Source organism: Carex rostrata, chromosome 28, assembly GCF_964058835.1.
Source record: "Carex rostrata chromosome 28, lpCarRost1.2, whole genome shotgun sequence".
NCBI lineage: Eukaryota > Viridiplantae > Streptophyta > Magnoliopsida > Poales > Cyperaceae > Carex > Carex rostrata.
In genome coordinates, this window is record NC_135945.1 from 6,472,379 (window position 1) to 6,487,178 (window position 14,800).

The 14,800-nt window shown below is 32.9% G+C and overlaps 1 protein-coding gene and 1 long non-coding RNA gene across 2 annotated transcripts; one reads left to right on the top strand and one right to left on the bottom strand.

The window, feature by feature from the left end:
* Positions 1 to 1,803: 1,803 nt before the first annotated feature.
* On the top strand, positions 1,804 to 2,514 carry LOC144545796 (uncharacterized). The gene is made up of 3 exons (XR_013508588.1): positions 1,804 to 1,919; positions 2,288 to 2,385; positions 2,487 to 2,514. It is a non-coding gene; the product is annotated as an uncharacterized LOC144545796 (long non-coding RNA).
* Positions 2,515 to 2,974: 460 nt separating this feature from the next.
* Positions 2,975 to 7,996, bottom strand: LOC144545777 (glutamate receptor 2.8-like). The gene is made up of 5 exons (XM_078294340.1): positions 7,680 to 7,996; positions 5,595 to 6,916; positions 4,598 to 4,898; positions 3,833 to 4,239; positions 2,975 to 3,563 (listed from the first exon to the last, which is right to left on the bottom strand). Exons 1-5 carry the CDS (start codon positions 7,960 to 7,962, stop codon positions 3,159 to 3,161), a joined length of 2,718 nt encoding a protein of 905 aa, XP_078150466.1. The 5' UTR covers positions 7,963 to 7,996; the 3' UTR covers positions 2,975 to 3,158.
* Between the last annotated feature and the right edge of the window lie 6,804 nt (positions 7,997 to 14,800).

Below are 14,800 nucleotides of genomic sequence, written 5' to 3' on the forward strand. Positions count from 1 at the left end.
ATCCAATGACCCTAAGAAAAAATCAACTGAGAGTATGATCTACCTCCGCACAGGAGGAAAATGGTAGATAGTTTTACAAAGATTTCTATAAACTATAATTAATAGAAAAAAAGATTTTTATGAAACCAACATAGTTATTTTTTTTTTTTTACAAAAACTATAAGAACCGAAATGTCATTTCGGTCCCCCTTTTTTTTGGGACTGAAATGACATTTCGGTCCCAGTTGTTTTCACAAATTTTGAGAAAAAAATATGTTGAAAAATTGTAAAAATACCTGGGACCGAATTGCCATTTCGGTTCCAAAAAAAATAATAATTGGGGACCAAAATGACATTTCAGTTCTTATTATTTTTGTAAAAAAAAGTAATCATGTTGGTTTCATAAAAATTATTTTTCTAATTATGGTTTATAAAAAAAAAATTCAAAATGGTATGTCTCAAGTCTATCAGACTCAAATTTGAGTTTAACGGACAACTATTATATTCAATTCATTTTAAGATGCGTGAGTGCTTAATCCGCACAAATACTAAAGCTTAAGTTCATGTTTGGTTGTGGACTAAAGTTAATGAGGCATAACTTGGTTATTCCAACTTAAGTCGATATAAATTATTCATGTTTGGTTGATATCTAAAGTTATACCTTGACTTAAATTATTTCTTGTTTGATAAGAATTTGATGGCTTAAGGTATGGTTTGATATTATAAATTATTTTGTCCTACAAAATTTGTAATACAAAAAATAAAACTATTCTTTGTATTTTTTTTCTTTTCATTTTGATTGAAAGAACTTGTACAAGAAAATGAGTTATGTATAAATTAATTCTATATCTTACAGAAGTACATTGTATTTAATGAATCTTATTTAATTAAAGTTATATGTGTACTAATTTATTTGTCAAAAATGTGTTAGGTTGATGAACAAAAAATTTATTATTTTGTAGTACAATTTAAAAAGTTATGTCATTTAAAAAATATATTGATTTTATAATTGATAAAGTTATAAGTTTCCTTATACGTAAATGAAATTTTTTTTGCTTATTTTATATTTCTTAAAAAGTGATTAAAAATAATAAAAATAATGAAAAGTTAGACCTCATATTCAATTAAAATTAAACCACCTAGAGATATAGTTTAGTTTAGGCCAATTTAGTCCGGTCTAAAGATCAGCTTATTCTGTGTTAGTCTGGCTCAATTAAACCATATTTGGTGGAATAAATGAAGCCTAAAGTCCTTATTCCACTGTTTAGTCCTTATAAGGGAACACGCTAATATTGAAGCAGATTGGACGAAAGCGCTGTCTATATATCGCAACCATATTTTTTTGTTTGAGGAAAATATCGCAACCATATTGGATCCGATGGAACACGCTAATATTAAGGGTCTGCTCCTGAGTTAGGAAGGAATGGAAAGAAAAGGGAAGGGAAGGGAAAGGAAGGGAAGAAACTGAGGAGGTTGAATTTCTAACCCTCTAAATTGAGAGGGAGCAAATTTTGATTGAATGAATAGCGGGATTCTCTCCATTTACCTCCACTTTTTTTCACCTTCTACAATTTTAGCTCGGGAGCAAGGTGAATGTTTCTCTTTCACCCCCCTCTCTTCCCCTCCTCTCCATCCACCTCCTCTACCCCAATTGGGGAGCACAACCTATTTCTTAGTTGAACCCAGTATGGCCTAGATAGAACCATGTGGAATTGAAGCCTCAAATCTCATGTTATCGATGTAGAAATGGCACTCCAAGACAGCCTCTGGTCGTGCTGCTTGCAAGAGCCTGTTTGGTACTTCATCCAGCTAGGGTTTCGGCAGAGGCACTTGAAGGATTTTCAGACTACTCACATTGTTGGATTCTTTATGTGTTTCACCTAAATACAGATCTTGAGAAAATGTGGAAAGACCCGGCTCGATCCAAGATAAAGGCTAAGGTGAAACTTCCTGATTGTTATTGTTCCATTTTTATGACTTCATCGGTATTGGTTGTAGATTCTACTGTGACAAATGGTTTCTTATGGTGGTACCAACGTGTTTTATGTTAAACATAAATTCTTAATCCAAAAAGTGAATTACTCTCTACATTCCTGTCAGATGTAATTACATGTAAAAGCCAACAACAGACAGTATCAGTACATCTTGACCTGTGCAAGTAAACGGAAATAAAAGGTTCATTGATTCATTCTAAGTTTCTAACATTGCATTTGATCAGTAGGTTATCAGGAAACATGACATACGGTGTACTTCTTTGTGGTTCTTAAAGAATAAAATATTTTACATTATTACATTAATGATAGGTTAGAGTGCCTACACTGAAAGGTGGCAAGATGGGAGTTCTTGCAACTAGGTCTTCTCAGAGACCTTGTCCTATAGGTCTTAGCGTTGCAAAGATATATGAAAGTTATGAATCAAATCCCGATGCATTGGCCAATATTGTACGTACTATAATTTACAAATTTGAGATTTTATATGGAAATAATGCTTTACACAGATAGAGGCAGTAGATGGACAAGCAATTTTGCTTTCTGGGGTTGATTTAGTTGATGGCACGTCTCTCTCTCTCTCTCTCTATATCTATCTATGCGAACTTTGTATGTTATGATAAAAAAAAAAGAACAAAGAAAAAAGCTTTCTGAAGGAAACAAATTATTTTATATTGTCATAATATCTCTTTTAGTTTGACCACTCTCTTCAATTAAATTTTGATCTGTTTGTGCAACAGCCAGTACTCGACATTAAACTGTACCTCCCATATACCAGCAAGCACTCCAACCTTGAGCCCTGATAAATCACATGACTCATCACCAGAATGTTAGCAATCTCTGGTTACTTCTTTGATCCTCAAAAGATGTTTGAATTCTGTGAGTTATCAATAGTTTAAATAGACTTGAAATTTGAAACTGAATAGTTACCACTCAAGGTAATCTTATAAAACTGGATAGTTACCACTCAAGCTAATCTTATAAAACTGGATAGTTACCACTCAAGCTAATCTTATAAAACTGGATAGTTACCAGCTACTTTGAAAATATAATACCACTCAAGATAATCTTATAAAACTGGATAGATTACATCCACTATGCTCACTATCTACCTATAATTTTATATTTGCATGGAATAAACTATACTGCAAAAATGTAAACTGAAATCATGATATCTTATTGGTGATAATTCTATGGCATCTGTGGAGAAGCATCATTGTTGTGCTTATCAGGTGGGCCAAAAGTATTACTCTTCTGGTATTCCTCTTGGCTTATGGTAGGCAAGTCTCTGTTGTCATTTGTCTCGTCAGAACTCATTTCAAGGCTCATAATGCTGATCATCTTTCTCCGTTTCTTGAAAAATGACATGATAGCAAATATTAGTAGGGAGATGGTAGTAACAACTCCTGTGATGAGAAAAAGTCCCCAGAAGCTGTAAAAGTTTAGGCTGTTGGATTTGTCGATGATGCTGCCAGTGTTGTGACAATTCTTGTCTCCAATCCATTTCTTCTCAATTCGTATTATGTCGTCTCCATCAGTTATGTTTAGAATTGCATGGGATATGTCTGGAACTAGTGGAGAACCCTTCGGGAAAGCCTATATATGTAGAACTAGAAATTAGTAAGATGAAACTGGTATTAACAATTTAAAATGTAAACTGCTTCCTTTTTCTTTTCCTATTTGTGATTTCTTCCATATTTAATCAAAGATTGTGAAGAATATTATATTGTCTGCTCTGAGAAAAAGTGTCATGTTTATATATCAAGTATTAAGAGTTTTCATTGTTTACAAGTTATTGCTTATGTAAGTACGCCATTTGAATTAGTTTGTAGCATGTAAAATTACATAAGAAATGGTATACTTACAAATCCGTATCCTGCAGTCTTAAAAATGGGTCCAACCATTGTGTAAGAATCACAATACTTGGCAAGGAATAACTTGATGTAAGGTATTGAATGAACTATTACAGACACTCCACCGTTCGTACTTCCTTTTTTGAGTGCCTCGTCAAATTCCTCGGGGTAGTAGTAACCTCTCATCTTTGATTCGTCAAAACCGATCTGTTGAAGCAAACCCTCCACAAATGAACCCTTTTTATATCCAATATAGTCACCCTTGTTTATCAGATCATGGATGTCGGTTACTGTTGGTTGAAGCTGTTGGACAGTAAGCATCGAGGTTAGACTAGCAGTGTAACTCGATGTCAATACAAGGAGAACAAAGACCCATACAATAACCACTATCTTCGATAGGAGGCTCTCTAGTTTCTCTTCTGCAATTTATTAGCTAAATTATTAGTTTATGAATAAAGAGTGATAAATAAACAGTAATAGCTAATAATATTTAAAAGACATCCTTGGATTGAAAGAAAGCCTTAAGGGATGCAAGTCGTCAGATCTTTAGTTGTTGTTGATATCGTTTATGTTTTGTATTTTCTTCCTATGATAAACTTTTTGCTGGTTTAGGTCTTTTGTTTTCAGGTTTTAAGTTCTGCTTTTTGTAAGTGGTTTGATCATCTACTTTTATGCATTGTTTAGACTCATGTATGAACTATTTGGTTTCGTAATGAAACAGGTGAGAAATTCCACTTTTGTCAAAAAAACGAAAAAAAAAACAGAGCTTTTACTTACTATATGCAAACAAGGATAGGTGCACTATGGTATGGATATGCATAGATAATGAACCCCTGAGTGAAGCTCTCATCTTTGGCTCCAAAATCAATATGGCAATGCCTGTGTAGATCAGAAACACAATGCTCACTAGCCATAGGTCTGCAGTTAATGGCTTCAAGAAAATTAATGTGTTTCTATTCACAGCTTCCTTAACCGGCACAATCATTCCTACTCCCGACTCGGTGTATGATACTGAGAAATCAGCATAGCGTGTACGGTTGTATCTTATTGTAATGTCCCCTATCACCACATCATAGTTCTGCAATCACAAATCAATTCTTTAATCAAAATATTGTTTATGTATTCATGGGATTGATTGATCAAATATATATTGGAGTTCAGAAAGTAAAAAGAAGAAACACAAGTATATATATACCTGAGTCCTATTATAATATTTGACTACTGGATATAGATCTATACACACCTGGATACATATTACCATGATGTTATATGACTGCAACATCTGAACAGTAATATCAACAAATTGTACTCATTTTACTCTTTTAAGGACAGTTATTCCTTGATGAATGAGGCTATGGTAATATGCATACTACACAGTGGTCTGCACTATGGACCAGTACTTTCATTTTAAAAGTCCAAGTAGTCAATTTGAACCATTCAACTTGATATTCATATGTAAATGTACTTGCATACCAAATTTTATATTTTTTTACTCTTTGTTTAGATAGCTAGAAAATACCATTCAAAAGCAATGATTTTCTACCTATTTAAAAAAAGTAAAAAATCTAAATAATATAAATTTGATCTGCAAGTACATTCTCATATGGAGATCATGTTTAACTGTTCGGATTGACTGTTTGAACTTAGAAAATGGAAATATAGATCCATAGCATGGCTTGATTCGTTATATGCATATTACCATAGCACACTCTTCTTTTATATATATACAAGAGAAGGAAATGAAACTGTGCATATTCCATAAAGAGATACTTACCCCGAGATAAACTTGATACACATAATCGTCATAACTCAACTTCAGCGAGCTCTCGGAAGTGTCTCCAAAAAGTTTGTACTCAAAAGGGACTGAATAAGGCAATCTCTTTATCGCTTCCTCAAACACATCGATAGCATACCCGCTTGCTATTATGGCATTTGTCACAGGATCTATCTCCACGTTCATGAATCCTGATGTCGGAGTTATTCTCACTCCTACACGCAGTTTTCTCCCGCTGACCGGGATCTCCCAACCCTTCGGCACTTTAATTGATTCCCCAGGCCAAATGATTGGGTTCAAATCTGGTAATGAAGTCGAGTAACTCTTATTAGAGTTTGTATCTACTCTTCTTGATAGTCCTTGTTTTTCTCTCCAATATCCAATTCCCCTTATCCCTGTTCCAACCACATTTATTATTTCGAATGTAGAGTACTGCAACTGCCCATCTCTCAATTCAAAATTGCCATTCAATCCTTGAAACTTGATGTTGGAAATTGCCTTGAGAAGTTGTGGTCCATTAGAGAAGACAGGCAAGTGCACACAACTCGTAAAGTTCTCTTCAAGTTTCGTACTTTGAACCCCAACCTTTTCCACTGCTAGTGCCAGTGCATTAACTGTGTCGTAGGCCCAAATGGAAAATGTACTAACTTCACAGGGTTCATCCTTGGGGTTGTCTTCATGGAATCTCTTTCTCCACCTTGTTGCAAAGTTCTCCAACTTCACTGTTTTGGGTACATAAGGTCGTACCCCGAGAGCTCCACTCATTGCTCTGACTACATTTCGATTGAAACATTCAATGACATTCACCAATCCATTTGTCATGATCCATACATATCCTTCCTCCATCATCCCTAGTTCTCTGGCCTTTAAAAATAATGTAGCACCCTTGGAAGGCGTCATGTGTACGACAAACACCCTTGTTTGCATAGTCTGTAACTTGTAGAGCTCTTCTTGGATTTGGCCATCAGTTGACGATTCACTTATTAAGCTTTGATACGGAATTCGGACATCAATCTCTTGGAGTGCATCGGCAAGGAAGGGTATTATACCTCTTCCGAATTCAGTATCTTCATAGATTAGAACTACCTCTCGCCATCCATAGGATTTGATGAGCGCAGCAATGGCATGCACTTCAGCAGCATCATTTATTGTAGTTCTTATAAAATAAGGCAAATGCATGGATGAAAGGGTGGGGCTTGTTGCTGAGAATGATATAACCGGTACCTGCGTTTTGTTACCAATTTTGGATATCATGACAGCTTGAGAGGATTTCTGAGGTCCTATGATGGCTTCAGTCTTCATGTTTTGTAGCAAGTCTAGTGCTGCATGTAGATAGTAACCTCCAATTAGGAACCTAAGTTGGATCTTCTTTTTTTTTGAAAATACTGACAGTGGAAACCTAACTTGGATCAACGATAGGTTTTAGGATGAGCAAAGTGTGGATAATTGGTATGGATGAAGTAACAAATGTCACATAAGTGAATAGATGTGATAATTTGTCAAGCTAAAGATACAGAAAAATCAGAAAAGAAAGAAAAGGAATAGAACGAGTAGGTCAAGAACTCAAGATAAAACCTCGTCAATGGGGAAAATGCACTCTTCACCCTTCATCAATCTTTGATTATGGGAAGTGTGTGTGTGGGTGAAGTGGGGGTGCTCATTGCTTAGGTGGCAGTATGTACGAGGTGCTACTCTGTGGGCATTAGGTTCAATTTGTATTCGACACAGATTTCTCTACTATTGCTATCATGCAGTCTTACTTAATTTTATACATGAAACTTCATCAAATTTTTCTTTAAAATGTTAGTAGCGCTATGATTGTATACAATTATACAATTAATGGATCTAATGGCACATTTTTTGGCATTCACTACTTAATTGTGCGATATAATTACACAAAGTATGTAGCTACAGGTAGTACATGTTAGCGTGTCGACTTAGAGCAAATTAGCATTTAGGTTTTCTACAAGGTGGTGTGGCCTATTTCATCATCTGTGCGCATAATGTCAGTACCACTTAAAAAACCTGTTTATTTATTTCTACAATAATAGTAACACTAAAAATTATCAATAAATGTTTTAATACCTGCTGATGAAGCTTGAAGGTCATCGCTGTTCGCATCTCTCCCATGTAGCCTAAGCCTGGTTCTGTAATTCTCATGCGTCATGTAGAAATCTTCTACAGCCATCGTAATGCTTGTTTGGCCAATTTTGCCTACAAGGGTTGTAGAATCAAGTATAACTCCAACATGAAATTGAGCTGGTGTGAGGTTGTTTGAAGGTTGAGATGTAGCAACTGAAAACAAGGTAGCAATATAGAAGAAAATTGTTAGCTTGATTGGACTCTCCATTTTTAGCATCAGGCTCATAGCTAGAGTACAGTATGTTCCTCCAATGCTGCTTATTTTATAACGTTTTCAGAAAGCATATACCTGATATGACTTTGACAAAGTCAAACAAAAGAAGTGAATTTAAATATGTGAACCACTCACTTGCACTCAAAATGTGTTTATACTTCTCTCAAAAACATATTTATTCTTGATGATAAGAATGTTTATAACTTGCACTTCTAGCTAGTGACTTTTTGAAAGTTGTATTTATTTAATTATTCAACAAAGTTTTTAACTAAAATTTATTTATAATCATTCAAAAAAGACAAAAATATTCACACTTTGTATACTAGATATAAATATTTACAAAGTCAGACATGAATTAATAGTTTCTACTTTTAAGTACAAACACTTTTGATATTCCAAATATATATAACGAGTGCAGAACAGAGGTGCAATAATAATTTCTCTATTAATAGTGCAAATTACAGTGATCAAATTTAACAGACTTGATAATAAAGTAATCAAATTTGTACAAACATCAATATTTTTTATATAATAAAAGATTCTCTACTATATATCTATGAAAAAAAAGAGTTGCATCAGTGACAACAACAATATAACTTTCAAGTATATCATAGTGTTCCTCATTCCAAGTTGATCTAAAGATAATGTGCAGCTAAGTTTCCTAAACGCCCCTTACTCACTCCCTCCATTTCATTACTCTCACAGATCTCCATCCGACACATAGATATTATCTCCTCTCTCGATTCTACCTTCTTGAGCGAAGAAAACAATGATAGAGAGAGGAGGGAGTGAGCTGAGCCGAACGGAACCGATTGGAGCAGAGAGCATGGTATTGTCGGAGTTCGGAGTGTAGAGGTTCTATCAATCTAGATCGAAGTGAGGGGTGGGTAGATCCGGCCACCGGACCGCAATGGTGTATAGTTCCGGCTGTTGGAGTGCGGCGGTGAGTAGATTTGACTATTGGAGCGCGGCGGTTATCGGACAGAATCGGATCCGATCGTAGAGAGGAATGGAGAATGATGTATTATGGTGTTAAAGAGTGTAAATAATTAGAATTAGATGATGAGAGTAGTTTAAATTAATTAATGAGAATAAAGGAGTTTACATCTAGTAATTAGAGTCATTTGACTCGATATAAATAGGTTTCTTTATTAATGAAATTATCAGTTGGAATTTAAAGCCACTAACTTTAAAAAAAAAAAAAGTTTGCTAAACACCTGACATGCCTAAATTAGTTGACCTGAAACATGAAGATAGTGCTATTGTGTCTAAATTATCTTGAACACATAAGAGGCAATCAAACTTCAATCCCTCGTGGTATTAGCCGGTCTTAAGATTAATTGGTCTTTGGTATAGTAATAAAGAACAAGGAAGTCACGTGTTCAAAACCGAAATAAGAAATCCTTTATGGTTATTTTTTTTATTAGAGGATCCCGTCTACTTCATCATCTTTTAGATGCTAATTTTAAGAATTGAATACGCGTCTCTATGTAAAGAGATAGGAACTAATGCCACTGTAACTAAATCCGTTGTTCATAAATCCTTTATGGTTGTTGAAATTTGCAAGATGAGATCTCCATTTTCTCTAAAAAAAGTATTAAAATTAGCTAGTCTTATCTCTTGACCAGTACTAATCAGTACTAGTCAAGTTAAATATAGTCTGTTTCAACTAATTTGACATTATCACATGCAAGCAATTAATATTGAGTGGAAGTACTGATGGGAATCTGGAATCAGTCATATATTTTTCAGTTGAAAATATGCATGATTGAAAGTCATCTCTAGAACCTGGTGGTAGTGCATGATCTTAGCTCCTATTGTCATTTTCTTGGACTGAATTTCTGGTCTCCAACAAATTTGGCACTTAGTAAAAAAAAAAATATCGGAAAGATAAGCATGTATATTAACTGTGACAACGATAATTTTTAGTAAATAAAAAAATTAGAGACCGTCAATTTTTGAGTGACAATTATTTATTTTGACTCTGGGGTTTGGACTGAAAATGTCTTGAATTCAGAACTGAAAATGATATATATCTGCATTAATTACTTTTCAAGGAAACTATGTGTGGTGCAAAAGCAAGAGTACGTCCATGCATAACGTCTGAGGTGACATAATATTTATGTTTAGATCTGGACCATTCGATTAAAATTTGGGCCAATCGGACCTGAGGTGGAATGAATGTAACCTTTTTAATATTCGTGCACATTCCCATCGGAAGATCTGAATCTAAACAAAAGTATTATGTTACCTTAGGTGATATGAATTCCAAAAACAAAGTACTTGAGGTTTTATTTCCCATAACTAACTAATTAAATTATTTTATACAAATGAATCTATCTATATATAGAGAGAGAGGAGTTAGTTATTCTACTTACATAAGCATATGAGGGTATATGGTTATAAGTCATTTTTTCGTTTTCGAAATCCAAAAAGCTGATCTGAACGTTAGATATGATCTCTATATTGAAATGTGCTTGGAGACCAAATTTTACATTTTTCTAAATTTGTTTTCTATTTATTAAGCCACTTTGAAAATCCCTAATTCAACGGTGGCTTCTGATTTTACTGTTTTGTTAAGTCACCGTTGGATCAGGGATTTTCAAAGTGACTTAATAAATAGTAAAAAAATTCAGAAAAATGTAAAATTTGGTCTCCAAGCACATTTTAATATAGAAATAACATCTAATAGTTCAGATCGACTTTTTGAATCTTGAAAACAAAAAAATGACTTATAAGTATATACCCTCATATGTTTGCTTATGTAAGTAGAGTAGGTAACCTCTAACAAAAAAATGACTTATATTAAATATTTCTAGTTTGGTCTCTTATATATATATATAAGAGACCAAACTAGAAATATTTAATAAAAGATTTTTCATTTGATTAGTAATTGTAAAACATATGTAAAAGCGGATATTCAATTTTCAGATATTAATTAATTTATTTTTTCTGGTGTGGTGTGAACCGAAGGTCATCCACAAAAAAAAAAAAAAATGAGAAGTTGTGAGTGTGCCGCATCTAATAATTTGAACATCTTTAATTTGTAGTTTGCTCTTTTGCTTCTGCATGCATCTGCTAATTTGGACACCTCTAGTTTACTCATTTGTTTAGATTCAGAAGATCTGAATATAAACAAAAATATTATGTTAAACTTGGGTGATATAAATTTCAAAAGCAAAGTACTCGACTTTTTATTTCCCATAACTAATTAATTAAATTATTTTATACAAACGAATCTAAATTAATATATATCTGAGACTAAACTAGAAATATTTCGCATAATGAATTATCTTTTCATTTTGTGTGCTGAGGGTCTCCACATATGTGTTAAAATGAAAAGATAATTAATAAGGAGATATCGGATTTTCTTATTTCAAAATAAAGTTAATATTTATCAAGATTGTTCGTGAGTTTAACACTAAATCCATCAAATCGACTATCAATGACGAATTCAAACCAATTATTTAACAAGTGATGTGTTCATAACAAATTTGTTAACTTGTTTTGGATAAAGTAAAATAGTAATTAATAAAGAAGATTTAAATGTTTATTTTAATGTGTTCATTTTTTATTATTTATTTTACTGCTTGAATATTTATTAAATGAACTAAAAGTATTACAATTTAAAATATAAAGGTATTGTTTGTGAAATATATTCATCGAACAGTTAAATTTCGTCGATAAAATTAAAATCCAATCGATGGATTTTAAAAAGTTAAAAGCTCACATACCATCCTAGTAATTAAGTATAAACTCATACTAGCTAATTTTGTTCTAAACATGATGCTCGGAAGTCATTATGTATGTAACAACCCAAAATAATATTATATATATATATATATATATATTGAGTACGGCTAACGCGCTTCCTCTAGCATATGGGCCGAAATGCTTCCGGTGGAAATTTGAAATTTCAAAATCCAAAAATTCGATCTGAACCGTTCATCTTCTTCTCCATATTAATATCTGCTTGGAGACCAAATTTTACATTTTTATGAATTTTTTTACTATTTATTAAGCCATTTTGAAAATCGCTGATCCAACGGTAGTTTCTGATTTTTACTGTTTGGTAAGCCACCGTTGGATCAGCAATTTTCAAAGTGGCTTAATAAATAGTAAAAAATTTCAAAAAAATGTAAAATTTGGTCTCCAAGCAGATATTAATATGGAGAAGAAGATGAACGGTTCAGATCGACTTTTTGGATTTTGAAATTTCAAATTTCCACCAGAAGCATTTCGGCCCATATGCTAGAGGAAGCGCGTTAGCCGTATTCTATATATATATATATATATATATATATATATATATATATATATATACTGCATGCTAATATTCTAGTTACGCTTCAAAGTGTACCTTAAAACACCCTCTTCACTGTATATATATTTTGGGATGAAAGAAACTGTTTGTTTTTTAGTCTACATACTACATAGCTGTCCAAGTCATTTAGAATGATTCAAAACCGGAAAAAAGAAAATTCTTCCAGATCGGACTTTCAAGTGTCAATATATATATTGAGAGCTAGCACCACGCATTCCCTGTTGTCGTTGTTGTAGCACCACGCTAAGAAAAATCAACTGATCGAGAGTGTGATCTACCTCCGCACAGGGGGGAAATTAAGGGTAGGCCTCATATATCTTCCCCAGATTCAAATTTGAGTTCAATAGATTTATAACTCTTTTGTCTTATTTATTTTAAGAGACGTGTACGCTTAATCTGCACAAATATTAAATCAAGAATGCACAAATATTGAAACAGATCGATGGAAACGTTGCCCATCGAATCCAAATTGCCTATACTCAGCTTATGAGAGGATTTGTTCTCACCACAAGAACTATTTCTGGCAATGACTTTTTTTGTTTTTTTTCCCTACATCAGTACTGTTTCAAATATGTGTGCAGCGACATCATCGGTAACTAGACGTCAATAATTTTCAAGCTGAATGAAGTGCGCAAAAGTCGTGAAAAAGATCTGGGAATGGTTGACTAAATGAAATGCCCCAAACAATTATTAAATTGTTTTTTAATGTAAAATAATTTATAGATTCTTTTATATTTTGTATGTAAAGTGAAAATCTACAAAGTTTTAACAATCTGGAAAGACAAATAATTAACTGAGTATTAATTTTAAAGAGCAAGTTAAAATGCACCATTGGTTTTATGCTCCAATCATACTTCACATCCTTTATATTAAAATGTGCTTGGAGATCAAATTTTATATTTTTCACAAAATTTTTTACTATTTTTTTAGATAGCTACAAAATTACTGCTTTCGATGGTTGAGAATCTTCTGAAAATAGTAATTTCGAAACTATCTGAAAAATGTAAAAAAGGTCCAAAAATGAAATAAAATGAAATAAAATTTGGTCTCCAAACATTTTAATATGAAAATATGAAGGTTCGGATCATCTGTTCGGACTTTAGAAACAGAGATAAAATCTGGAGCATAATTAAAGCACAAGAGCAATATTTCTATAGTAGAATCAACTTTTATTTTAGCAACAATGACATCTTCCTATGAGAGATTGTAAGTTTAAAATCCGAATAAAAAACTTCTTGGAAATATTATTCCACTTGGATGGTTTGATCAATAACTTAAAAGAAAATACTCTTTCTCAAGTTGGAACTTTAAAAAAAAAAAGTACTCTTTTCTCACATATATATATTCTATACAAAGAAATGAAAGACAATATAGACTCGTAATCAAATTATTTTGACGAAGGCTGATTCTAACATATATATGCTTCCCCGACAACCTGGCTTTCGGAAATCTGAGATGTTTCCATTGCAATTGTTATGTCATGAGCCCAATCAAATGCGCTTGTCCCGGAGGCAGATGACATAAAGAACTGGAGGCCCAAAAGGCCCAATTTGGCATGAATTATCACACTAGTATATGAGGTGCCTCAATTTTTCCAGGGAATAAACCCTAGATCCAGTTGAAATAAACCCTAGATCCAGTTGAAATTAATTAATCATGAATAAACTTTGTACTGTTTAAGAGAACATATTATTTTCCAGGGAAGGAGATGCAAGAGACTTGGAGGATTAGGTTAGAGAGCGGGTAGCTTCTCTGGAGAAAGGGGCTGCTGAGAGGTGGGGTCTCATCAGTGCTCAGGAAGTTTAAATAATGTCAAATTATAAATAGTTTTGATTCAAATTCACTTTTGTATGTTGGTATGACTTTTGAAATTGTTAGGCATTGAGGAAAACCGTGACTCAACAAAGGATTTTACTTTCTTTTTTTTTTCTCTAATTTTCTAATTTAACTTTTTTTTTTTTCCTTTCAAATGTGATTTTAAGTTTTTAACTGTGGTAAAACATATCCATGCATGTATGATGCCATCTGGCTACCTGCCACGTTAGAGGAACTTTTTCTTAATGTTTTGCATTTTTAGAAAGTGATCCTAAGTTTTTCAAAATTTACAAACAAGTCCAAATAAATTTCAGAAAAATAAATAAAATGACCGAATGTTACAGCATAATACCAACAAATACATATTCCTCACATAGAATAATATGTAGGAATAATGATCATCTATAAAACACAAATGAAACATTATGATACAAACACAATTCATATAATATCTTATTTTTAAGGACAATTCAATACCATAGTCTCCAATATGTATTTATGTGATGAAATTGATTACTCCTTGTCATATATTTTGAACAACATTACAATCATTTAATACACATACTAATTCGTATAATATAGTCAATTAATTTTCCATGGTAATTACTAATATGAGACCAAAGAGTATTTATTAATTTAATTATAGAGTTCTACAATTTAAGTCTTCAACTCAAATGATTCATAAATAATAAAAACTTAAGGAATAAAATA

Excerpts from the sequence above, each read along its gene's own strand:
- LOC144545777 (XM_078294340.1), bottom strand. The coding sequence starts at position 7,962 with ATGAGCCTGATGCTAAAAATGGAGAGTCCAATCAAGCTAACAATTTTC. Across the intron at positions 6,917-7,679 it reads CCTTCAAGCTTCATCAGCAG|CACTAGACTTGCTACAAAAC; the intron begins GTATTAAAACAT and ends ATCTACATGCAG. Across the intron at positions 4,240-4,597 it reads CCTATCCTTGTTTGCATATA|AAGAGAAACTAGAGAGCCTC; the intron begins GTAAGTAAAAGC and ends AATAAATTGCAG.